This window comes from Marmota monax, unplaced genomic scaffold, assembly GCF_021218885.2.
Source record: "Marmota monax isolate L192 unplaced genomic scaffold, Marmota_monax_Labrador192_F-V1.1 WCK01_AAM20220418_F8-fsc00001, whole genome shotgun sequence".
Classification (NCBI taxonomy): domain Eukaryota; kingdom Metazoa; phylum Chordata; class Mammalia; order Rodentia; family Sciuridae; genus Marmota; species Marmota monax.
Genome location: NW_026693777.1, coordinates 45,430,677 through 45,458,087, shown reverse-complemented (window position 1 = coordinate 45,458,087; position 27,411 = coordinate 45,430,677). Strand labels below are relative to the sequence as shown.

Below are 27,411 nucleotides of genomic sequence, written 5' to 3'. Positions count from 1 at the left end.
ACAATCCTCCTGCCTCTGCCTCCCGAGCCGCTGGGATTACAGGCATGAGCCACTGCACCTGGCGAATTGAATCTCTTTAATTGCTTTATTTTGTGCAACTAGTATTGGTTACACATCTATACAGTACTTTTTTATATATGATCATTTATAAGACTTGTTAGAAGTAGGTGCTACTCATTATGAGTGTCTCTTCTTCATTGGAGCATAGATCCACATTCAGCTGAAGTTCCTGAGAGCACAGAAGTTTATTCCTTATCCTTCCTCAATCTTCTATTATATTAAACTGAACTGAACAACATAGAAACCTTAAAAATGTTTTCTTTTCCTCATTCAAGATCCAGAGCAAAGCAAGCCCTAAAGAGCTATTCATGCTTCCTTTATTCTTTCTACCTAGGTGAGTTCAGCTGCTAAGAATGAGAGCTGCTCCCAAATAGGAGAAAGCCCAAATTCAGTCTTTCTTTGGCCAAATACTTAAAGCAACAAACATATGATGTGGTTTCTACAGTCTCAAGGTTATCTTCAGGATTTATTTCAGTTTATGCCTTATAAAATGTGATACCCCAAACTGAAACATATTCTAGATGTGATCTCAGCATGGTCAATTACGAATGGATTTTTTAATCTTTATTCTGGCTATTTAAATATTATGTAGACTAAAAATGCACTAGTGTGTGTTTATTTAGTCTTTTAAAATTTTTAGTTGTAGATGGACATAATACCTTTATTTATTTTTATGTGGTGCTGAGGATTGAGTGCCTTATGTGTGCTAGGTGAGCGCTCTGCCACTGTGCTACACCCTCAATCACTGTTTATTTAACCTTAAGTAGAGTTTTCAGCTTATTGATTCAGAGAATATTCATTCTTTTGTTCAGCTTACATGTATTAAGCACTCGTTTTGAACTATGTGTTACATGTTTTAAATATAAAGATGAATAAGATGAATTTCTATGTAACCTCCTAATTTGGAGTTAGCCTGGGCCCTTTTTATTCTGGAGACTCGTTAAGGACATTTAAGTTCCTAGTCACCTCAGAAAGCATGATATTTAATTTATAGGAGACATTCCGCAAATGCTTGTGGAATAAATGAGCAAATCACGATGCCTAAGTGGAAAGACTAATGAGAAGAAATGGACTATTTCTTTGAGAACTATCTTTGAGGAACCAAGTTACTCTGAAATTTTATCTGTAAATATACCCATTTAGCTAGCAAAACCAGAATCTCACCAACAACTTTCTCCTTTAAAGATTGGATTTGATTTCTTAAAGTTATTAGCCAGGAGGAGATAAATGGTATCTGTAATGCTAGGTATCAGTTAAGGAATCTTAGACCTATTCATTAACAAATGAGACATCTTAACCTAGTTGATTTTTTTTTTTTTTTGAAGTAGAACTCTAAGCTGTTTTGTATTGTCTGTGACTTCAGTGATGTCTCTACATCTTAATTTTCACCTTATTTTCCTGCATTAGGTTTCAGTGGTCATAACTACTGTTAGGAAGAAATGATATGACCATTTTAGCCTCATGATGGAATGGTCCTGCTACCATTACTTGTTCATAGGAATGCAATTGTGATGGGCCTCACAAAGTGATGTGCTTGGCCATAGTAATTTCTCTCATCCTTGTGTTACTAAAATTGTCTGAGTTCCCCATTGCCACTATACATTCTCTGTTTCTCTTTTGTTCTCTGTCTTATTTGACACAACATCCTGGTTCACTTCATCCATTTTCTGTTGCTAATAACATAGTACACAGTGTGGGTAGGTTATAAAGAAAGGAGGTTTATTTGGATCATAGTTCTGTTCCTCAGTCAAGGGGCTGCATCTGGTCATGGCCTTGCTGTCAAGACTCTCATGATAGGGCAGGGCATCACATTATAAAAGAGAGGGAGTTGCATGTATTAGCTCAGGTCTCTATCCTTATAAGGCTACCACTATTTACTTGTGTGGAACCTACCCTTATGACCTTATCTAATCTTAATTATCTCTCAAGTCCCACCTCTAAAATGTGATAGTTGGATTAAGTTTCAACCCTCTTAATCCCGTATGACCACATGAGTTTAAAAGGGAAGGAACCATGTTCACACCACAACACATTGTTTTAATTTTAGGGGGAACTTACTCCATTTTCCAAGTACTCAAGAAGAGGAGGAGAAAGAAAAATTGGAAGTTGATCAAAGGATCAGGCAGAGTGAACAGCCTATGAAGCCCATCAGTCCTGTTGAGGATTCTGCCTCTCTTGCCTCACATCAGAGGATCACACAGGGGCCATCCAGCCCTCAAGAAGAAGTGATGGAGATGGATGTACAAGAAGTCCAGAAAGGACAGAACACCAATCAGGAAAAATCTAGTAAGGCCTCGATTGAAAGGCCTACCCAAAATAATATAGGAATCCAGACCATGGAACGTTCTCTGTGGGTCCCAGAAACAGTTTCAGCTGCAACCCAGACAGTAAAGAATGTATGTGAGCAGGGGACCAGTACTGTGGATCAGACCTCTGGAAAACAAGATGCCACCGTGCAGACTGAGAGGGGAAGTGGTGAGAAACCAGTCAGTGCTTCTGGGGATGATACAGAGTCACTCCATAGCCAGGTGAGAGCATACCAGAACACTTCAGAGGCCTTGCTTTTGACTGAATACTCAGAGAATTTAAGTTGTAACACTTCTTCCTAATGACAACTCTTAGAAGTTTTGTATAGTTTTGTTCAAAGAAAAGCAGCTTATCCAGGATAGAGTTAGGGTGGTGAAAATTATAGTTAACTCTACAGTGGGTATTGTTTTAGGGAAAGTGGACTAGTGCTAGTTTGTCAAATAGGCCTTTAGTGGAATAGAAAGCAAGGATACAGTCTGGGTCCTACAATTTTCTCCACAGTCTTTTCCTTCTGTTTCCATTTCACATCCTTTGTTCTAATTATTAGAGCTAATTAATTATCTCTCCCCTAAATCTGTTTCACCAGCATTTCCAGGAATTCAGACAGTAGAAAATAAAGTGTATCACAGTAGTGGAATCAGAAAGAACAGTGACAGGCATAGAGAGATAGGGAAGGGTCCAAAGTGACTGGGAACTAAAGGAAAGAGGCTAAGACTAGAGACAATGGGACTGATGAAAGTGAGGTTAGAGGAAGAACAGGTTCCTAGGATAGTGTAGGGAACTGTGAGTACTAGTAAAAATTGAGTAGGTAAGAGGATAAGAGTAGTAGAAATGTGTTAACAATAGAAGTTCATAAAGTTCAGTTGGCATTGCTTTTTATCTAAAGAACAGTTGGAACTGTAAATTTGTATGTTAATTAACAAGGCATCATCAAAATGAGAAGGATTATAATCTAAGAATAATGTACTTTTAAGTATCAAAATTTGCTTAAATACCCCTAGACATAAGCAGTATTAGGTCATTTCACATCAAGGCATGCTGACACATATCTTTCTAGTGTCTGACTATATAGCTGGTCCATTTTCTGACTTATCTATAGATGAATAGAAAGCAAAGCAGCTGGAAAGTTTCATCATGTTAGATTCATGAATCCTCTGAACAGCACTCATCATTAAGAAGTTGATTTGTGATTCTGGCATTTACCATTAGACCTGTGCTTGTGTTCTGTATCTGTCATAGGGGGAAGAAGAGTTTGATATGCCTCAGCCTCCACATGGCCATGTCTTGCATCGCCACTTGAGAACAATCCGTGAAGTGCGTACAGTTGTCACCCGTGTCATCACAGATGTATATTATGTGGATGGAACAGAAGTAGAAAGAAAAGTTACTGAGGTAATACCCTGGGTCTGTGTGGCAAGTTTCTTTGTATTGAAAACTCATCTTGCACACCCCTTTTCCTATGCCACTAGTTCTAATCTAAATCTTTCATGTATACAGATTTTATGTATCAGGGGCTGGGATTGTGGCTCAGTGGTAGAGTGCTCGCCTAGCATGCATGAGGCACTGGGTTCGATCCTCAGCATCACATAAAAACAAAATAATATGTTCACCTAAAACTAAAAAAATACATAAATAAATAAATATTTTTTTAAAAAATTTTATGTATCATTTTAAATCTTTTGAAACTCAGATGAAGCTTAGAATTCCCTTTTTAGATGCATGTGTTTCTTTGCTGTTGTGTTTTTTTTTAATTTGTTTTAGTTATACATAGATACAATATCTTTATTTTGTTTATGTATTTTTATGTGGTGCTGAGGATCAAACCCAGTGCCTCACATGTATGAGTCAAGTGCTCTGCCACTGAGCTACAATCCCAGCCCCTCCTTGTTGTTTTTTATGTCTAGTCATTATATTCTTTTTTGGTCTCTATCTGTGTATTGTCATAGGTCATGGACTTGTTGGTAAGAGATGCACCTTAGTTTTTCAGTGAGATTCATTATGGACTTACTAATGTGTCAGTGCATAATATTGGTATTTATTGACTTGTTAATGAACAATGTCATTTATTGACTTAATTTAGATTTAATATTGGCTGAGATTAGATAGATTTTCTAAAGATCTGAGATCTTTATTGGTACATATGGTAGTATGTGGAACTATTTTATTAATTGATAGGAGGCACAACTATTATCTTCCTCCTTTCTTATCTCCTTTATCCAGACATTTTTCTGTAATGATAATAATAACCCTATTTAACCCTACATCGTGGCATAATTGTGAGCTAACCATGTAGAAAGTTGTGCTTAGGAAGAATTAAACTCTGGTATATATGTTTCTTAAATGGAACATTCCTATTGTTCAGTAATATACAGTTGTGATCCTCATGTTAGATAACATTTGACATCAATTTGAGAAATTGTCTTTTATTCTTTATCATATACAGATTCTCAAAAATATTATAAAATATTGATTTATCTTCTTTTTTTCTTTTCAATGCTGGGCATGGAACTCAGAGCTTCATGCACTGAGCTACATCCCCAGCTTTTTTTTTAATTTTGAGACTGAGTCTTGTTAATTTCCTAGGGCCTCAAATTTGTAATCCTCTGGCTCAGGCTCCCAAGCAGCTGGGGATTATAGGCATGTGCCATCATACTTGGCTCAACTTTATTTTTAAATATATTTTTAAATATTTATTTTTTAGAAGTAGTTGGACACAATACATTTATTTTTATTTATTTTTATGTGGTGCTGAGGATCAAACCCAGGGCCTCACACGTGCTAGATGAGTACTATAGCTGAGCCACAACCCCAGCCCCATTAAATATTTTTTAAAGCATTTTTGTTCATGGATTTTTTTTTTTTAAGATTTTTTTTTAAGTTGATGATAGACCTTTATTTAATTAATTTATTTATTTGTGGTGCTGAGAATCGAACCCAGTGCCTTACACATGCCAGTCAAGTGCTGTAGCCACAACCCCAGCCCTGTTCATGGAATTTTTTGTGTCATGATTTTGGGGAATTTATGAACTCAATAGTTTTATTGAAAAATAATTTGCCTTCGTGAAAAATTGAAACTGCTGTAGTCCACATTAGTATAATATATCTGTGTCAGATATACTGTATTTTATATATACAGTATATACAATATACTGTATATATGGTAATATATATATACACACACAGTATATTAAATAGAATATATTATATTGTGTATATATATAGTATATACAGTAATATATAATATATTGTGTATTTGTGCCAGATACACTATATTGTTATACTTAGTACTTCATTTAGTATTTATTCTGATACTTTCTAAAGTATATATTTCTGGAAACAATAGTACTGTTAGATAGTCTAGAGGGAAGAGTTTCATGGTCATGAATAAGTGTAAGATACCAAATGTTATTCAACCCTGTCACTACCACCATCGTCATAGAAATTCACATATAATCACATTTAAGGTTCTGAGAAGAATTCTGGTAAATATGGCTATTTTAGTCTGTTTAACCAAGTACTTCCTGAACTTATTTTTCTTTGAACATATATTAAGATAATGCCTATTATATGCCTATGGAGTATGGTTTGTTAAACACTAATTAAATAAAATAATAATAAAGACTAATCTTTAAATAATAACTTTAATATTTACTCACATAACATTTGTTATGTACCAGGGATTATTATAAGAACTTTAGTGAATTAACTTATTTAATTCTCAAAATTTTGCTGTGAGCCGGGCATAATCCCTACGGTGCATTATGTAGCACCATAATCCCTGCGGCTCAGGAGTCTGAGGCAGGAGGATTGCAGGTTCAAAGGTTCAAAGCCAGCCTCAGCAATTTAGTGAGGCCCTAAGCAACTGAGTAAGACCTAAGGGCTGGGGTTGGAGCTCAGTGTGTGAGGCATTGTGTTCGATTCTCAGCAGTGCATATAAATAAATGAATAAAATAAAGTCCATCAACATTAAAAAAAATTGAAAAAAAAAGGGGCTGGGATTCAACTCAGTGCTTAAGCACCCCTGGGTTCAATCCCTGATACCCCCCCTCCAAAAAAAAATGCTGTAAGATAAGATAGGGTTATTATTATCATTTTGTAGATGAGGACACAGAGGCATAAGAAGTTAAAATATTGACTAAAGTTTTGTAGAGCCAATAGAAGAATGAGTATTCAATTCAGGTGGTATAATTTCAGAGCTTGTGTTCCCAATCTCTACATAATGCTGCCTTTGAAGACAAAAAGTGATATGTGCCAAAAGAAAGGCACATATCATGGTAGTTCTAAGGAGGAATAAATTCATTGGAAGATAATTTTGTTTAAGTCTTTTTGGGTGAGAAAAAACATTTTGAGATGGACATTAAAGATTTTAGATATTGGGAGATAGGAGGAAAGGGCTTGGTGAGCAGAGGCACAGAGGCAGAAAGCAAAGAGCATACAGAAACAGTTGGTGGGCAGCACATAACAGACGTGTGTGGGGTGGACAGGGATTTGGGCAGAGAACTCTGGGGAATACTCCTAGGTGTAAAACTATTCATGTTCTGGGAAGGAGAGAAAACATAACAATGAAGAACTTTGCTTTCTGTCATCTCTTACAGCTCTTGTTTCTTTTGTCATCTTTTGAAGATTTTTTTCCTGTATTTGCCAGCAGTTTCCTAGTACTGTGGCAGACACTGGGACTGTGAAGATGAAGAGATAATGTTCCTGATCTGTAGGCACTTACAGTTGACATGTAACAAGACCAGAACTTGTTGATTGCTGTAGTAGAAGGGTTGGAGGATATGCTAGAAATAAGGGATGGAGCCTACAAGCCTATTTGAGGAGGTTGAAAGGCCTCACAGAAGATATAGTGCTCAGAGGAGTATGGCAGATAACACTAAGAGGTAGGGTAGGAGGATATTCCAAACAGAATGCAAAGTAGATGCAATGCTGGATTATTATTTTTACTCTCAGTGACAAAAAAATGTTTGGTAAGGAAGGCTGAGTAAAGGTACTGTTGAGATTGGTAACGGCCTAGGGCCTAGTGCTTTATATGTCATAGAAAAGAGGATAGACTTTTTAAAAGTATTTTTATTAGTTGTTGATGAGCTTTTTTATTTTATTTGTTTGTATGTGGTGCTGAGAATCAAACCCAGTGCCTCACACATGCTAGGCAAGTGCTCTACCACTGAGCCACAATCCCAGCCCAAGAGGGTAGATGTTTTTATCTCCTGTGTTGTGGGAATCATTTAAAAGTTTTTGGGAGAAGGAGTTACATGCTCAGATTTGCATGTTGGAAGTGTCAGATTGGTGACAGGATGATAGTGAATTGTAGTGGGTTGAGATTAGAGGCATAATTTAGGAAAGAGATAATGAATGTCAAGGTAGTACTGAGGCAGTAAGGGCTGAGAGGAGAGAATAGATGCAAGAAATATATAAAGGGAAAAATTGATAGACCCTTGTGAACTCCTGAATGTGAAGATTTAGGCAAAAGGAGCAATCTAATATGACGCTGGGTAGCTATATAGATGGTGGTACTGTGAACTGAGACAGAGAAAATAAGTAGGCTTCTGGTTTGCAAGACAAGATCCTTCATTCAGTAAACATTCACTGAGGGCCTCATTTGTGACAGGCACTGTACTCTATTTTGGTATTATATCCAGAGAAGATGGTTAAGATTTCTGTCTTCATATAGCATATGGGGCAATACACAGGAAAATAAGTGAACATATTCACTTTTGGATTGATGCAGTAAGATGTAAATCATAGCAATTTTGTTAAATAAATCATTTTTTAAAATAATTAGTTTCAGGTGGACACACAATACCTTTATTTGATTTATTTTTATGTGGTGCTGAGGATCGAACCCAGTGCCTTACACGTGCTAGGCAAGTGCTGTACCACTGTGCCACAATCCCAGCCCTAAGTAAATCACTTTAAACTGGGGGGAAAAAAAATAAAGCCATAACAGGCTAACTTAGAACTTTGGCTCCAATCATTATAAGAGTAGGAGCCTCTACTGTTGTAAAGGCAGTTAGGCTGGCTATTGATTTTTGGACCTGCTGTAAACTGAGATATAGCCTAAGACCCCTACTTATTTGCCATGTCTGAGAAAATAAATCATCTTACATTCTGGGCTCATGACACCTACTTTAGTTAAGTGATCTTGGCAGATTGTACTAACTTGGATCCAGTTAGAGCCAGAAAGTTGGATAATGGGAGATAGTAATTGGAGAGTGGCTTCTTTGTAGTTGAGACTTTGGGGGTGTACAATAAGAACCTATAAGTAGATGCTGAGGTCAAGTAGAGGAAAAGGATAATGATGGTAATTAGTTCAGAAAACTAGGAAGTTGCTGTGAGTCATCTAATGGATGTGAGCCATTGAGAAGATGATAGAAGCAGAGATGGGGAAGGCAGGAGGGCTGTGAACCAGTAGTTAAGGTCATCATGTGAGAGTGATTGGAAGGATACTAGTAGATAATAGAGGAAGGGGAGAAGATGGTTGAAAAGAAGAATGGTTTGGTAGGAGTATGAGGTTGGGAAATAGAAATGGTATTTATATTAATAGTATTTATGTAGCAGGGAAGTCTTACCCTTTTAAAACTCTTTTATGGAAGTTTGGTTGAAAAAAATCTGCCTTCACTAGATAGAGCTGCTGGGGATGTGATAAGCACTGTGGATATCTAGGATTCATTCATAGAGGCAAGGAAATAAGAGGTTCATAGATTGAGTTTTGAATGTGTTAGATTTCAGGTGTCCGGTACATCCAAGGGGAAGAATTTGGTAGGTGTTTGTGTCTCAATTAAATGCCAGTAATTTAATTGAGTTTGTACTGTTAGATCGCAGGGGTGAGTGTGGTAAACCTACCTAGGGAAAGCATATAAGAATGAGGAAAGAAATGAGAATAGAATCCTGGAAAATACCAGTTTTAAAGGCAGAGATAAAGGAGCCCCAAAAGAAGCATAAAAAGGAGTAGCCAAAACAAGACTCCTAAAGTGCAAGAAATAAAATCAAGAATTAATAAATGTGATGGACTCAAACTAAAAGCTTCTTTTCAGCAAAAGAACCAATCAATGAGGGCTGGGGATGTGGCCCAAGCAGTAGCACGCTCGCCTAGCATGCATGCGGCCTGGGTTTGATCCTCAGCACCACATACAAACAAAGATGTTGTGTCTGCCGAAAACTAAAAAAAAAAAAAATATTAAAAAAAATTCTCTCTCTCTCAAAAATAAATAAATAAATAAGTAAAAAGAGCAGTTTCTTTCTTAATGTAATATTAGGATACTTAACACTAAATACTTCCGCTTCTATGGAACTTTAAAAAAAAAAACAAACAAAGAAACAATTAATGAGGTGAAGAGAGAGCCTACATTTTGAGAGCAAATTTTTGCCACATGTCAGATAGAGCACTAATGTCCAGGATGTATAAAGAACTCAAAAAACCCAATCAATAAATGGGCTACGGAGCTGAACAGACATTTCTCAGAAGAAGATGTATATTTGATCAGTAAATATATGAAAAAATGTTCATCATCTCTAGCAATTAGAGAAATGCAAATCAAGAAGCATAAAAAGGAGTAGCCAAAACAAGACTCCTAAAGTGCAAGAAATAAAATCAAGAATTAATAAATGTGATGGACTCAAACTAAAAAGCTTCTTCTCAGCAAAAGAAAGAAACAATGAGGTGAAGAGAGAGCCTACATTTTGAGAGCAAATTTTTGCCACATGTCAGAGCAGTAATCTCCAGGATCTATAAAGAACTCAAAAAACTTCACACACACAAGAAACAAACAACCCAATCAATAAATGGGCTACGAAGCTGAACAGACATTTCTCAGAAGAAGATGTATATTCGATCAGTAAATATATGAAAAAATGTTCATCATCTCTAGCAATTAGAGAAATGCAAATCTAAGATTTCATCTTTACTCCAGTCAGGATGGCAGCTATCAAGAATACAAACAATAATAAGTGTTGGCAAGGATGTGGGGGAAAAGGCACACTCATACATTTTAGTGGGACTGCAATTTGGTGTAACCACTCTGATAAGCAGTATGCAGATTCCTTAGAAAACTTGGAATGGAACCACCATTTGACCCAGCTATCCCACTCCTGGGTCTGTACCCTAAGGACTTAAAATCAGCATACTATAGTAACATAGCCACATCAATGTTTATAGCAGCTCAATTCACAATAGCTATACTGTGGAACCAACCTAGATGCCCTTCAGTAGATGAATGGATAAAGAAACTGTGGTATATATACACAATGGAATATTACTCAGCATTAAAAGAGAATAAAATTATGGCATTTGCAGGTAAATGTATGGAGTTGGAGAAGGAAAATATCATGCTAAGTGAAGTAAGCCAATCCCAAAAAAACCAAAGGCCAAATTTTCTCTGTGATATGTGGATGCTGATCCATAATGGGGCAGGGCATAGTAAAAATGGAGGAACTTTGATTGGGCAAAGGGAAGGGAGGGTTGGGTAGGGGCCATGGGGGCAGGAAAGATGGTGGGATGAGATGAATATCATTACCCTAGGTACATATATGGTGCGATGCTATATCATGTACAACCAGAGAAATGAAAAAGTTGTGCTGCAGTTGTGTACCATGAATCAAAATGCATTCTGCTGTCATATATTTTAAAAAAATGCATTCTACTGTCATGTATAACTAATTAGAGCAAATAAAAAAAAAAAGAAATGCAAAAAATAAAAAAAAAAAAAAGAGTAGCCAAAAAGGTAGGATTAAAAAAAAGAGAATTATGTTATGGATTTTAAAGAAGGGAGACGTAAAAAATAATAATTTCATAGGATTAGCTAAGTGTATGTATGTGTGTACATTGCATATTGTCTTCCCAGAGAGACTGTAAACTTGTTGATGGAAGAGTCATATTATACTTCTCTGTATCCTTTCTGACATTTAACAGTGTCATGTGAACAGCCTACACTCAATGGCAGATGTTGTAACCTGTATGCTGTAATTTCTTTATTGTGTGCCTATAGGGGACATTGCTGATTGGTCCTTTGAACCCTGGGGTTTAGCCTCAGAAGGCTTAAAACTAGGCTCTATGCAGCCACTACCAGCCCATTAAAGTGGGAATGTGATATGAAGCCAAATTGACATTCTTTGTTCCCTTCGTACTGAAAACTCATAGATTGATTACAATCATTTCGGTCTTCATTTTTCCTACAGTGATAACCATTTTTAGTCCATTTTTTACTATAATTGTCTGCTTCCTTGATCACTTATTGAAAGGTAATATAGAAAAATCATGTTAAAAAGTGTGTAATTAATGCTGCCCACTGTTTGTGTTTGTTTGGATTTTTTTTAGTTGTAGATGGACACAATACATTTATTTTATTTATTTTTTTAATGTGGTGCTGAGGATTGAATCCAGTGTCTCACACGTGCTAGGCAAGCGCTCTACCACCGAGCTACAACTCCAGCCCCTGCCCACTGTTAGTGAAATACTTGGAAGGACTCCTAATGACCCATTTTCTCCTCTAACCTACCTACCTACCTCCTTGCTTTTCTTCACTAAGGAAATTACCACTGTCTTCTAGGTTAGAATTTTTGCTAACAAAAGGTTGCAAACTTTTCCAATAAAAAGATAACAGCTCAGTATAAAGGTTTCTTTCTTATTAATCATTTGCTATCTTTACTTTTTATTGAGATTTCATATATACCCAGTAAAATGAACAGATCCTAAGCATTGAGTGACCTTTGATTTTTTTTTTTTTCCCCCTTAGAGACAGGATCTTGCTAAGGAGTTAGTTGCCCAGGCTAGCCTGAAACTTGCAGTCCTCCTCCTTTAGCCTTCCAAGTATCTGAGATTTCAGGAGTTCTGACAATTTTATGTAACTACTACTCAAAATAGATACAGAACATTTCTATTATTTCAGAAAGTTCCCTCCTGATTTTCACTTTTCTGAATTGAAATTTCTTGCTATCTCTAGAGGATTTTCAAACCATCACATTGGCACTGTTACTCTGCTTTCTTTTAGCTTTTGTATCCATTTCTTCTCTGCAGGAGACTGAAGAACCAATTGTAGAGTGTCAGGAGTGTGAAACTGAAGTTTCCCCTTCACAGACTGGGGGTTCCTCAGGTGATCTGGGGGATATCAGCTCCTTCTCCTCAAAGGCATCCAGTTTACACCGCACGTCAAGTGGGACAAGTCTTTCAGCCATGCACAGCAGTGGCAGTTCAGGGAGAGGAGCCGGACCACTCAAAGGAAAAACCAGTGGGACAGAACCTGCAGATTTTGCCTTACCCAGCTCTCGAGGAGGCCCAGGAAAACTGAGGTGCAGACAGGGTCTCCCAAGAGAGAGTCACAGCAGGGGCAGGGTTGCTGACATTCTAATATCACAAGAAAAGGGGAGTAATGGGAAATCCCTGTCTTCGATTTAGGATGAATTGACTTCGTCTTCATCTCCATTTATTCCTTTCCCATTTGGGGTTGGTATGGGAGGAGCCCTGTGGAAAGTAGATTTTGTTGGCAAAGAAGCCCTTGAGAAAATGTAGAAAACAGGTGAGGGAACTTTGGGAATGCTGGGCAGTTGCTTCTACCACCCCTGTATTCTGCAGCCTACCCACATTTTGGTTGGGAAAACAGGAAGTTTGGGATGGTGGCCCCACTTGATGTATCTCTTAGCTTTTTTTTTTTTTTTTTTTATCCTTTGAAGGGCAGAAGTGGGTGTGCTGGTTTTAAGGGCAGCAGTAGGAAGTTTTGTCAGGAGGGAGTAGACATTCATACAGGAAGATGTCCTTCATTTGTTATCTCATACTTTGAACTCTCTGGCTGAGATTTTGGTGGTGGATGTGTGAACCACCTTTCTGCTGCCCTAGCACATGTAGATTGGTTGGAGGGCCACGGGGAGACTATGAAGGAGGATCCAGTAGCAGGTACTATCAGACTAACCTGTCTTCATTCTCTAGTCCTAGAAAAGGGGTCAGTCAGACAGGGGCGCCGGTGTGTGAGGAGGATGGTGATGCAGGCCTTGGCATCAGACAGGGAGGGAAAGCTCCAGTCACGCCACGTGGGCGCGGGCGAAGGGGCCGCCCACCTTCTCGGACTACTGGAACCAGGTACCCCGGGTAGTGTGAGATAAATTTAGTCTGTGACTTGTTCAGAAAATAATAGGAATAGAGAGAACAGATGGGAGTAGAGAGTGTGTGGGGTATTCAGAGGGAGAAGAGGGTCCCATGCTGACTGGGGAGTGGGCAGAGTGAGACCATGAGAGCCCAAGTTTACTTGTGCCTGTGATAAGGTTAATAAAGAATGGGCTACCCAGAACCATAGACAAAGGAGTGGGGAAATTGGTAGATATGAACTTCTGTCTTATATTCACTGCCTTTTTCTGTCTCTTTTATCTCTTTAGAGAAACAGTTGTGCCTGGCCCATTGGGCATAGAGGACATTTCACCCAGCATGTCACCAGATGATAAATCCTTCACCCGAATTGTGTCCCGTGTGCCAGATTCTACGAGACGAGCAGACCTGGGTGCTAGCGCTTTGCGTCGTAGTGATTCTCCAGAGATTCCTTTCCAGGCTGCTACTGGCTCCTCTGATGGCTTAGATGCATCCTCTCCAGGGAACAGCTTTGTAGGGCTCCGTGTTGTAGCCAAGTGGTCATCCAATGGCTATTTTTACTCTGGGAAAATCACACGAGATGTTGGAGCTGGGAAGTATAAATTGCTCTTTGATGATGGGTACGAGTGTGATGTGTTGGGCAAAGACATTCTTTTGTGTGACCCCATCCCGCTTGATACTGAAGTGACGGCTCTCTCGGAGGATGAGTATTTCAGTGCAGGTAATAAAAGAACTAGATCTGTAGAGAGTGTGCCCTAAGACTGTCTATATTCTATTGTGTCAGTAATTACCAAGACATCTCCTCCAGCCTATTCCTTTTCTAGGATCTCTAAAGTTAGAGATTCCATTACTATGAAACAGTTTATTCTTACCACTTGGTTTTTTGTTTGTTGCATTTTTTAAATAAACTTTTTGGAATAATTTTAGATTTAGAAAAAAAATTGCAATGTACAGAATGCTGATAGCACAAAGTTCCTGTGTACCCTCTATCCAGCTTTCTTTATTGTTAGCATCTTAAATTGGCATGACACATTTGTCAGAAACTAATGTTAGTTCCATACTATTAACTAAACTCCACACTTTACATGGTTTTCACCAGCTTTTCTTTCATGTCCTTTTTCTGTTTCAGGATTTAATCCAGGATATCACAGTATTTTTAGCTATCATGTTTTCCTTTGTTCACATCTGATTTGTGGCAATGTCTGTCTTGTTTTTCATGACCTTGACAGTTTTGAGAGTATTAGACAGGTATTTTATAGAATGTTCCCCAATTTGGGTTGTCTAATATTTTCTCATTAGCCTGGAGTTATAGGGTTTTTTTGTTTGTTTATTTTGGTACTGGGAATTGAACCCAGGCACTTTACCACTCAGTTACATCCCCAGTCCTTTTTATTTTTTTATTTCTTTGGAGACAAGGTCTTTCTAAGTTATTGAGGCCTTGCTAAGTTGCCAGTGTTGGCCTTGAACTGGTGATTCTCCTGTTTCAGCCTTCTGGGACACTGGGATTATAGACAACGCACTATGATACCTTGCTTAATTACGGGTTTTTTATAAGAATGTTAAAGAGCTGAAGTACCCTTTCACCATATCATATGGGAGCCAAGGGAGATATATGACATCACTGGTGATGTTAATCTTTATCACTGGTTATGGTGACATTTGTCAGAGTTCTGCACTTTCAGTATTAGTGTTTTTCATTTCCATATTCTGTTCTTTCACCACTGACTTTTAAACTTGCTACTTGTTTTGATAGGAACTTGGTAGGTGAGTGTGGCAAGTACATTCAGATCTTTTAACACAGGAAGAAGTTGTTAGTGCTTCGTTTGCATGCTTGACTTCAATTGCTGTTTGGTTTTTGAAGAATGGTGCTGCTTCTTATTTTTGTAGAAGCCAATATTATTGATGGTGAGGGATTTGAGTGTGTGTTTACTATTTCACGAGCTAAGTTTTGAATATATTGGCTTCTCTGAACTAATTTGGGGATGCTTGTTTTTTTTTTTTTTTTTTTCATTTAAAAACATCCTGACTGAGGATTTTCTTGACATGGATTGGATATAATGGGCAAAGCGTCTTTCTGTTGCAGTCTTCCGAGCTCTCTCATATTTGGAATTCCCTGAGTATTTGCTGTTTGGCCCTTTATTTGTGTTAATTTTGGATAACATCATCAGCTGTATGAGGCATCAATTAGGAGCATCACATAGATTGGGGGTCTTTTATGATCTTTGATTCACAGTATGGATCAAATGCATTTTTGTTCTTTGAAGGACAAAGCCCCTGTTAGGAGCTCACTTTTGGCCCTTTTAAGACAGACAATTTAGTATCCAGAGTGATGGCAGTAAGGGGTAGGGACTCTGTTCCATTTATTGAGTCTGTCTTCTATTGTCAACACTAGATTGCTTCTAGTAGTAGTAGTTCTCCATTAGTGTTAAATGTATTTTTGGCCTTGGGCTTCTTTGTCTTTTTGAGTTGATCTCTGTGACTTAGTTTGGTGATAGAGATTGAAGCTAGGAGATGAATAAACAAGGGGAATGAGTCTGTGGAACAGATAGGAAAGAACCAAGGCCTGCTTTCTTCTCTGTAACTTTTTTCCTTGGTGAGATTCTGGGTTTCTTAAACACAAGTTAATAGGAGAGAAAAAAAATTGTTTATAGGAGTGAAAAATGTTAACAGTAAGTCCTTGTTTTTTTTTTTTTTTTTTTTTTTTTTTTTTTTTTGTCTTTTGTACTAGAGATTGAATCCAGGGGCACTTTACCACTGAGCCATGTTCTCATCCCCCCCCCCCCTTTTTTTTTTTTTTTTTAATTTTAAGCCAGGGCCTAGCTAAGTACTGAGGCTGGCTTGGAACTTAAAATCCTTCTGCCTCAGCCTCCTGAGTAGCTGGGGTTACAGGCTTGTACTACCACACCTGGCTCAATAATGCCTTGTTTTTATTTTATATGTGGTATGTATATGCTGTAGATTGTTGATTGATAGAGGGGAAGAGGTATTTGTAACATAATTGGAAATAGGCCTTTCCTAAAATCACACAGCAAAATTAGACCTAGGCTCAGGTCTGCTTGAATTCTAGTCCATTTTCCTTTTATGCCCCATATTGTGTACCCCAAACCTAAGGACCTTATATTCAGGTTCTGAATCAGAGCAAGAACAGGAAAGTAGGTAACGGGGAGGAAAACTTAGGTAGAAGAAAGAGGATTTACTTTTTTCTTTTCTTTACTCTGTATCTCTATTCTGATTTTGCTACACAGCACACACACACTTACACATGCTTTTTTTACAACAATGTCATTTTTCTGTTTTCTTTTTCTTGTACTGTAGATTGAATCCAGGGGTGCTTACTCACTGAGCTATATCTCCAATCCTTTTTAATTTTTATTTTAATACTCTCTCTCTAAGTTGCTTATTAGGTCCTTGCTAAGTTGCTGAGGCTGGCTTTAAACTTGTGATCCTCCTGTCTCGGCCTCCCTAGTCACTGGGATTATAGGCCTTCACCACTGCAAAGCTTATTTTTCATCTACAACTTAACATAAGACGTAACCACTCAGCTTCCAAAGAAACCATAATGGAAAGGTTTAGTAAGTTATAATGGAGTTGTTAAGAAACTGCATGCCATTTCACTTGAAGGGAACCATTTGAACCACTAACAATCCATAAAAGTGGCCTCGAGAAGCTTCAGTTTATTTCATAACTGAAATTTTTCTTAATCCTATAGTAGTAGTTAAGTATGTCCTAAGTGTTACTGTTTGGAATTCACAACTGGAATTCTGTTAAATCTTAACATTGAGTCACTATTGGATCTCTGAGTTCCCTGTCTCAGGCCTGCCTTGCCTTTTGAGAGGGTGCTAAGCAGCTCAAAACAACATCAGGCTTCTTTTATGTTTTTACCCTCCAGGAGTGGTGAAAGGGCATAGGAAGGAGTCTGGGGAGCTGTACTACAGCATTGAAAAAGAAGGCCAAAGGAAGTGGTATAAGCGAATGGCTGTCATCCTGTCCTTGGAGCAAGGAAACAGGCTTAGAGAGCAATATGGACTTGGCCCATATGAGGCAGTGACACCTCTCACAAAGGCAGCAGACATCAGTTTAGGTAAGGCCTTTGCTTTTTGAACAACTGCCTGTGGGACCTTTGCACTGCTTAAAGAGGGAGGAGTGGTTTAGAGCCATCAGCAGTGTTTCCTTAACTTCTTTCAGTATGTGGCTTATCAGATGGTGATGAGCTCTCATTTCCTGGAGAACTATTCCCTCATCTGTTTCCTTCCCAGTACCAAATAGTCCTTAGGTTTTTCTGGTCTCCCCAGTTGTATAGGGGATGAAACACATCTCAGTCATGACAAAGACTGAACAGGAAATAAGATGGCCTTAAAAAAGAGGTTTCCTGCCTCTTTTGGAGGTGGGGAAAAGGCACTTTGGCATCTAAACCAGGTTCTTCTCAGGTTCTTGGAATTCAGGCCTAGACCACTTGATTTGACTGATCTTTGGCTTATCCTTTGTAGACAATTTGGTGGAAGGTAAGCGGAAACGGCGCAGTAACATCAGTTCTCCAGCTACTCCCACTGCCTCCAGCAGCAGCAGCACAACCCCTACCCGTAAGATCACAGAAAGTCCTCGCGCCTCCATGGGTGTTCCCTCAGGCAAAAGAAAACTTATCACTTCTGAAGAAGAAAGGTCCCCTGCCAAGCGAGGCCGCAAGTCCACCACTGTAAAACCTGGTGAGCGATTCATTTTGTCTCATTTCCCTCAGCAGATGATGGCAGAATGCCGAATCTGGTGCTGAAGAGATGTAGCCTAATACCTGGCAACGGCACTTCTGTCCTAGTTATAGTGGTTGGGTCCCATAAGCCTATATGTGGTACTAGAGGTAGTTAACTGCATCCCATGTCCCCTTATACTCAACAGAGTTCAAGTGGGGTTAAATAGGAGGGGAGGATTTGATAACAATTATTCATTGACTCCTGTTTGGGTTCTTGAAGGGAAAGGAATACTGAATTTTAAGCAGAATCAAATCAGGTGAGATCTCTTTCTTTGCATCATCTTCTGCCTCCTAGGAATTCTGCTCCCATCTCTGCTGCTCAGACTTTCTCAGACTTCATATTGAAGGTTTACCTCAGCCTGTGTCTCCGTTCTGCCTACTTTTCTCTAAGCAACCCCTTTCTAGTAGCTTATGTTCAGTGTTGAGAGGAGTTCAATCCATATGTTATTTATTGATTCTCTGCAATGGCTGACTGAGACCTGTGAAATAATTTTGGAAACAAGTCCTCAGTCTGCCCTGATGGTATTCTCATGCCAGTGCACTGATGAAATTCCGCTGGTTGTCACCATGTCCAGGCAGCAGAACTCCTTTTGTTTCCTGTGTGTTTGTTTTGTGTTATCTCCTTGTCTGTCTAGCACCACTACTGTGTTTTGAGGTATTTAAAAACAACAGCATCAGCAGCTAACTTTTATTGAATATTTACTGTGTGAGGCATGGAGCCTGCTTCCCATGTATTTCCTCAGGTGTAATCCTTTGAAATATAGGTGCTAGAATTTGTTTTCCAGTTGAAGAATCTGAGGCACAGAAAAGTTGGCTAATTTTCCCAAAGTAAACCAGGATTCAAACTCAGGCAGCCTTGATTTCAGAGTCCAGCCTTGTACATGTGATATCATATTGCCTCTGAGACTGTTCTCTTGCTGCTGGTTTTATTTTAGGGAGGCATGCATGACCTGTCTGTCATCTTAGCCTCCTAGCAAACCTGTGATTCAACTTCTCCAGGTCAGGTATCTGCTTTCTTCTCAAGGACTTGACTGGGGCACTTTATAGCATGGGTGTTCTGGGAGTCCTAGACTGACTGGTTCACTTAACATACCCAGGTCTTGGAAACTAGGAGTTAAGACAGGGTATTTTGATGTGGCTTCATCTACATGTAAAAGCACTTTACTATCAAGTATTCTCTGCACCATTCTGGTAAGGGTCAGATATGGGGGGGTAGGAGAATTTCTGGGCACTGTTCTTGGTAATAAAAAAAACCCTTTTTTTTAAAGGCTGCTTCAAAATATCACATATCCTGGGGGAAGTCAGAGCACTGGGCAATGAAAGTGGGCTGAAGACTTCTGCTTTTCACTCTTACAACTCCTTGTTTCTATTAGAACCACCTCTTAACTTCAGATGGCCAAAATGTATGGTTTGGATACGTAAAAACATACTAGCAATTTTCACTTACAAAAACAATGTACTATACATTGTCATGGCTATGTAAAATTTAACTGTAAATTTCTCTTCATTGTAATTTGACCCTATGTTGTTGGCCATTTAGAGTGCTTGGCTGTAGTAACAGTCTTTGGGTCATAGCTCAGAAACATTCTTTAGGGCATGGCCTACCCATCAGATCATGCTTGGTGCTAGGGCCTTTATATCACCTAATACCTGTGCTCTTTTTTCCAGGTGCAGTGGGGGCAGGAGAGTTTATGAGCCCCTGTGAGAGTGGAGACAACACAGGTGAACCTTCTGCCCTGGAAGAGCAGAGAGGACCTTTACCCCTCAACAAAAGCTTATTTTTGGGCTATGCCTTTCTCCTCACCATGGCCACAACCAGTGACAAGTTGGCCAGCCGCTCCAAATTATCAGATGGTCCTACAGGAAGCAGTGAGGAAGAAGAGGGTAAGGCCCTAGAAAGCCCTAGGGACTCTGACTTGAATGTTTTCTTCATTTTCATTCACTTTATGTACTGGTTGGTCCCCTACTGAGGCATGGCAGGGGCTGGGCAAGTGGCAATTAGGATCTTGGATAAGGAACTGAAAATTAATTTGTGTCCTGCTTCTCGGTTTATAGTTTCCACAGAATTCCTCTCAGTGAATGGTTCCTCAAAAGAACCTGGTAAACAGATGGGTGATAGATTTTTTTGTCATCTGTTTTACATATAAGGAAACAAGCTGAAAGAGGTTAAATAATTGTATTTTGTCTATAATGATGGCAGACTTGGAATTAGAACCAAGTGGTCACTTTACCGTCCTGCTGCCATCCAAGTCAGTCAAGAATGCCCTACCATCTTTTCTATTTGTGTTCTAGGAACAATTTCTAGAGGAAACTCAAATTGGTGAGTCTTATTCTCTTGAGGTCTAAGTTTAAGACTGGGAGTGTGTGTGTGCTGCCCAGTGCCCAGGATAATTTGAGAGAAATAGCTTCTAGGCTTTTTTTTAGCTCTCGTATTTTTATTTAACTGTAAACTAAATTTATATAGTTGTCACTTTGTGTTTTGGGTGAAGGTTGAAAAGAGGAGAGGTAAAATTTATTTCAGTATTCTGACAAGTATGTGATCTATGAGAGAATGAACAGATACAAGTGTGTACTCTACTGTAAGTAACTGACAGTAATATCCAAATGTGTCTGTCAAGGCTAAAGGACTAGACAGAATGATGGTTTTACAAGTCAGAGCCCTAATGTTGAGTCTTACAAGAGTTGAAATTAGGGAATGTGGTTGAAATAAAACAGCATTAAAGATCTGTGATTATTGGCATTTCAGGTGTGTAAGATGACTTTCCTAATTTGCCAAAACTTCTCACCAACTGCAGCCATGTGGACAAGGACATGGGAAGAGTGATCAGAAAGTTGAAATTAGGATTTATGCTATTTGGGAGGTGCACAGAGAGGCTGTAGATAGAGATGCTCTGGAGCAGGGAAGTTGGGTTGTGGGAACAAGTATAATTAATGTATGGGATTTTCAAGTGTCCCGTATGTGTGAAGCCTAGTTTGTCTTACAGAATTCAGATATTTATCTTATGGGAGATAAACAAGGTATGTGAGGAGTTTCCTAGCCAAGAATTTAGTTTTACTTTGATCACAAACATTGATCAGATATTTGGGGAGTCCCTTGAGGATTCTGTGTAAAGGTGTGTCCTGGAATTAAAACAATGTTGTCTTTTTTTATTTTTGCTTTCACAATATTGCGCTAATAAATTCTAAGCCCTTTCCTAAAGTAGCACTTTACAAGATTATACTACAGATGTTTTGTTACTTGGCACAGCATAGTCAAAAAGACTAACTTTGGTATGAGATCAGGCTGTTTCTTCAATTCCCTAAAACTCTGTATGCCTGTGTTGAGACCTAACAAACTCTACTCAACAAAAATTAAATGAAGAGGAATTTGAAGGTTTTTATTTTTTACTTAGAAAGTATAATTATTTTATGCATCAGTTTTATGTTGGTTCCTTCATACTTATCCCAAGAGCACCAGAATCCTTGATTTTTTTTTGCAAATGAGAATGCTTAAGGTTACCTTTATCTCAAGAAGGCTGAAGATAACAAAGGATCATTTTAGTATAGCTATTACAGGTGGCACACACCTGTAATCCCAGCTACTTGGGAGGCTGGGGCAGGAGTATATCAAGTTGGAGGCCAGTGTAGGCAACTTAGCAAGACCCTGTCTCAAAAAATAAAATAAAAAGGTGGGGATATAGCTCAGTGGTAGAGCACTTGCCTTGCATGTGTGAGGCCCACGTTCCATACCCTGTACCACAAAGAAAAAAGGAAAAAGAAAAAACATTCTCTGCTGAATTAATAGTTTTTAAGAAACTATGTGTAATAGATTTTATAGATAAACAGAAATTATTTGATGCCAGTTTATAACAGGAAGTTGGTAAAATATTTAAGTTCATCTTATGAAACATTATTAATGAGTTAGGAATATGGCCCTTGGTTTTGTTAGATGGCATATCATCAAGGATCATCAAACACAGACATTGACTCTGGAGTTGAGTTTATTTTGTAGTCTTATCCTCGTTCTAGATAGTGGAATTGAGATCCTCTTCATTTTAGTCTCAAGTTGGGCAGAGCCCTCTTACCTCAAAAGTAAACTGAATCCAAATTAAAGTTGAGAAGAATTGGAGAAATGGACTGCTTAAACAGGGAATACTGATCATACAAATATAAGAAACTGTTATGGGGGATTAAAATCTAAATGGGTCAGGACTGGAATCAGATATAAAATAAAAAGAAGTCTTGAGAATCTCGAGTCAAGGACCATGAAAAGTGTCAGCAGAGACTAGGTGTCTTGGTGCTAAAGATTGTGACATAATACATTAGCAAAAGGATGCTATGACAAAGCTGTGTTCTGAATTTCTTATAACCATTTAGTTTCTAGTTTGGGTTTTCATTTTGAAAAGAATGTATACAATGTGGAATCAAGAAAAAAGCAGTGAAAGTGAACAGGCTGTTCTGTCACACCTAAACAAAGATGCAGAGACCTGGGATGGGCCATCACCACCACCTGAGCAGCTCCAGCAGGCAGGGAGGTCTCCAAAGGGCATCTCTACAAGGGGTCTGCTCTACCAGGTTTTACTACTGGGGACAAGGGGGAAAGGGAGTGATCCTGGCATTGAACTTTATGCATTGGGTTGGGTTTTTTATTTGCGATAAAATTCAGTTAATTAGCACATAATTTCCCAGAAATCCTAATTAACTAAAATCTCTAATGTCTTGCTTTTCTTTTCTTTTCTTTTTTTAATGTGTTATTATATATGAGAGGAGCAGATGGCAAGAAAACAAGCTCAAATTAGATATTTGCTCAAAAGAAGCAATTTCTAATTGCCTAGGGTCATTACAGCTTCAGCCTCATCTCTCATATCTTCTACTTCACCCTCAAGACTGTAGAGCAGTCATTGATGTTCAGTGTCCTGAGGTACTTCAAGATCATCAAAGGTAGATAGTTTTCCATGAAAAGGTTGAAACAGGATTTTCTGATTAACCTTCACTTAGTTAAAATTTTAAAACCATAATTTCTTTGTGCATTCTGATTTACCAAAGTTTTAGTGTACAGGGGGTAAAAAAGGCTAATGAAGTGGGAATTTGAAGGCTTTATTTTATACAAAAAAAGATAATCAGCTATTTATCTCCACAGAAGGCAGAACTAGAAGTAGGTGTAGTTTGCCACAAGATTTAGGGTAGACTTAAGGACAACTTTCTGATGATACGGTTATTCAAATTAGAATAAGTCACTTGGGAAATGGTTACATTGTCTATTTCCATGAATAGTCCCTGATCCAAATCTTAGTGTGCAGGATCCTTTGATGATTTTAGGTCTAGGACCTACCTCCATTCCTCCTTTTCCCACTCCCTCCTGCTCTTGTCCCTTCTTTTTGGCAGCATTTTATAGGCCTCAAGACAGATTTCTTTCTGACTCATGGGGAAGCCCTTAACTTGTTTTTGGGGACATACTACTATGGAGATAGCTGGGGAGTAGAAAATGAGGCAGTCAGAAGCAGGCATAAAGTAGTAAATAAGAAACCAATCAATTCAGTAACTATTACCTTGATTATCTGTTTTTTTATATAGAATTTTTAGAAATTCCTCCTTTCAACAAGCAGTACACAGAATCCCAGCTTCGAGCAGGAGCTGGCTATATCCTTGAAGATTTCAATGAAGCCCAGGTGAGGAGTCTTTTTGTGTAGCTGTCCAGTGTGGCAATAATGAAAGTCTGCTTTCTTTACTGAGAAAAGGCCCGAGAGGGTCCAGGAGGTTAGATTAAAATAGCCAGATTTCAGGAACTGGGAAACTGTCAAAACATTGCATGAACCAGATGCAGTGGTAAAACACTTGTAATCCCACCAATTTAGAAGTTGAGGCAGGGTGATTGCAAGTTCAAGACCAACCTGAACAACTTAGTGAGACAGTGTCTCAAAATAAAAAAAGAGCTAGGAATATAGCTCAGTAGTAGAGTGCCCTGGGTTCAACCCCAATACCCAAAAAGTGGGAAAAAAATGTCATTGCATAAAGTTTAGCTTTTATTCTGTATAAGGAAATGTATAGAAGTTGGATTACTTAATGGCTCTGGTTCTTCTGGGATAAAGCATATTGAAATTTATGTTTAATAGAAATCCCTTTCATGTTGTTGATTTAACTTAAAAGGACAAATACAGGGGCTGGGGTTGTGGCTCAGGGGTAGAGCGCTTGCCTAGCATATGCAAGGCCCTGGGTTCAATCCTCAGCACCACATAAAATAGATAAATAAAATAAATGTATTGTGTCCAACTACAACTAAATAAATATATAACACATGTTATATATATGTTACATATATATAACATATATATACACAAATATATGTTACACACACAGATAAATATTTAATAGATATATCAAATACATGGGTTTTGGTTGTTCCTAAAAGGACTCAGGTCCTCAGATGAGAGTCAGGGAGAATGTTTAGGGAAACATTTTGAGTTTTTGAGAAAAGTGGCCTCAGTCACAAGGACAGACTAAATCATATTTTGGAAGAATCTGAAAGTCTTCCAAGCTCTTCTCCATAGCTTATTAGAGTGAAGATCTTTCCATCTGTTCTGTTCCTTCCAGTGTAACACAGCCTACCAGTGTCTCCTAATTGCGGATCAACATTGTCGAACCCGGAAGTACTTTCTGTGCCTTGCCAGTGGGATTCCTTGTGTGTCTCATGTCTGGGTCCATGACAGTTGCCATGCCAACCAGCTTCAGAACTACCGTAATTATCTGCTGCCAGCTGGGTACAGCCTTGAGGAGCAAAAAATTCTGGATTGGTGAGTATTTGAGAGCCCATCCAGAGCTGAAGAGATAGGAAGACAGCAAGCTTTTGGAAGAATCTAGGTGAGAGAATAAATGTTTTTAGAAACTGGAATGTCTGTAGAGTAAATTACAGAATTTGGATGTGAAATGACTTCACCAGCTCATCTAGCTTTGTTTCCAAAGCTTAGTTCCATATTGGCTAGGAGCCCTTTGAACATGTGTGAGAATTTATATGTAGGTTCAATATTCCCAACCTATAAGGTCAGGGAACAAAGTTTTAAGTAAGCACTTAAAAAAAAAAAAAGCTCAGGCACATGATTCAGATTATTCCTAGCCCCTGGACAAACATGGTAGTCAGAAGGGTAGGATCAGAAGGCCAGGGATCCTGGAGAATACACATAATTCACCAAGAGGGAAGGGAAGGGAAGGGAAGGGAAGGGAAGGGAAGGGAAGGGGATGCCTTAGTACAGGGCTGTTTTGAAAGAATTCAGATGTACCTGAGTTTCTTTGCAGAATGGCTGTTTGTTGGTCATTATCTGTCATGCTAAGATCCTTTCCAATTCCAAAGGGCTTGCTCTCTCTGAATCCTTCATAGGCAACCACGTGAAAACCCTTTCCAGAATCTCAAGGTACTCTTGGTATCAGATCAACAGCAGAACTTCCTGGAGCTCTGGTCTGAGATCCTCATGACTGGAGGGGCAGCCTCTGTGAAGCAGCACCATTCAAGTGCCCATAACAAAGGTACCAGAAAGTGTGTGTGTGTTTTGTTATTGTTCCAAGTACCCCACTATCTGTTGGGCCTGTGGTGTAATCTCAGTTTTGGTAATTTCACCTCATCCATTTTTTTTTTTTTTTCTTTTTTGGTACTGGGGATTGAACTCAGGGGCATTCAACCTCTGACCACATCCCCAGCCCCATTTTGAATTTTATTAGAGAGAGGGTCTCACTGAGTTACTTAGCACTTCGCCATTGCTGAGGCTGGCTTTGAACTCGTGAGTCTCCTGTCTCAGCCTCCTGAGCCACTGGGATTACAGGCATGTGCCACCACACCCAGCTTTACCTTATCCATATTTCTAAGAGAAGAAAAGTACCACCATTAAGAGGTGTGTCAACATAAGTGAAGCACTGAGCTGTTCACGCTTCTGTTTCCAGTAGTATATTTGTTAAGACATTTCTACAATGTCAGCATATGTTTTTGGTTGTGATCAGGATTGTTTGACATAACAGGGCTTTACAGTTTGGGTAGACTATACATTATTATTTTCTGTTGTTGATGGACCTTTATTTTATTTATTTATATGTGGTGCTGAGAATTGAACCCAGTGCCTCACACATTCTTAGGCAAGTGGTCTACCACTGAGCCACAACCCCAGCCCACATCTGTCTTTTTTTTTTTTTTTTAAAGAGTTTTTTTTTTTTTTTAATATTTATTTTTCAGTTTTCGGTGGAAACATCTTTATTTTATTTTTATGTGGTGCTGAGGATTGAACCCAGCACCCGTGCATGACAGGCAAGCTCGTTACTGCTTGAGCCATATCCCCAGCCCCCTACATCTGTCTTTTTCATGGAGGACTAAATTGGCATCCTTTCCTCATTCACTTTCCCCTACTCCTTGCAGATATTGCTTTAGGAGTATTTGATGTGGTGGTGACAGACCTCTCATGCCCAGCTTCGGTGCTGAAGTGTGCTGAAGCATTGCAGCTGCCTGTGGTGTCCCAAGAGTGGGTGATCCAGTGCCTCATTGTTGGGGAAAGAATTGGATTCAAGCAGCATCCAAAATATAAACACGATTATGTTTCTCACTAAAGATACTTGGTCTTACTGGTTTTATTCCCTGCTATTGTGGAGATTGTGTTTTAACCAGGTTTTAAATGTGTCTTGTGTGTAAGTGGATTCTTTGCATGGATCTTGTATATAGTTTTATTTGCTGGACTTTTATGATAAAATAAATGTTGAATCTCTTTGGTTGTAGTAATTGGGATTTCTTCATCTGTGTCTTTGAGCCTAATCTCAGAATTAACAAGACAAACATAGTTATCTTTGGAGGTTTTTAGGTTGCTCACTTTAGGAGGACAGCTAACTAATGAAGATAAAAATTTAAGAGTTTAAGGAAAATTTTGAGACCAGGTTAATATGCCAAAAGTTGAGTGGAAGAGGAGAGAGCTCTAAGTTTTTGACTGTTAAAGTTTCTCTCCATACACAGAGCTGAGCTCACTGACAGCTGACCTATGGGTATTCCCCTGACCTGAAAAAAATTGAGTGGTCAGTGACCATAAGCTTGATGGGATGACTTTCTGTAAGAAAAAATATTGAAAACTCTAGTGGGAGGTCCGATATATTATTAATGTCACAATTGCTAGAAGCTCTATCTTCCCTGTACCTAGCATCATCCCTGTTCATGTACTCTTGTTCTCTAAACACAGCCCAACACATTTTCTATAGGGAGCCAAACAGGAACAATTCCTAGGCTTTT

General features: G+C 38.7%; 1 protein-coding gene across 9 annotated transcripts in view; it reads left to right on the top strand.

Annotated features, from left to right (window-relative positions):
* The window catches only part of Tp53bp1 (tumor protein p53 binding protein 1), a 100,963-nt gene extending 74,050 nt beyond the window's left edge, over window positions 1-26,913 (top strand). For all 9 annotated transcript variants that reach the window (XM_058584740.1, XM_058584741.1, XM_058584738.1 and 6 more), the window contains 12 exons: window positions 2,108-2,588; window positions 3,607-3,759; window positions 12,380-12,651; window positions 13,286-13,435; window positions 13,729-14,159; window positions 17,328-17,519; window positions 17,926-18,141; window positions 19,851-20,066; window positions 23,736-23,830; window positions 24,753-24,952; window positions 25,534-25,679; window positions 26,557-26,913. In XM_058584740.1, the coding sequence (XP_058440723.1) occupies window positions 2,108-2,588; window positions 3,607-3,759; window positions 12,380-12,651; window positions 13,286-13,435; window positions 13,729-14,159; window positions 17,328-17,519; window positions 17,926-18,141; window positions 19,851-20,066; window positions 23,736-23,830; window positions 24,753-24,952; window positions 25,534-25,679; window positions 26,557-26,744 (2,740 nt within the window). In that variant the 3' untranslated portion in view covers window positions 26,745-26,913. The remainder of the gene's footprint in view (window positions 1-2,107; window positions 2,589-3,606; window positions 3,760-12,379; window positions 12,652-13,285; window positions 13,436-13,728; window positions 14,160-17,327; window positions 17,520-17,925; window positions 18,142-19,850; window positions 20,067-23,735; window positions 23,831-24,752; window positions 24,953-25,533; window positions 25,680-26,556) is intronic.
* The last annotated feature ends 498 nt before the right edge of the window (window positions 26,914-27,411 follow it).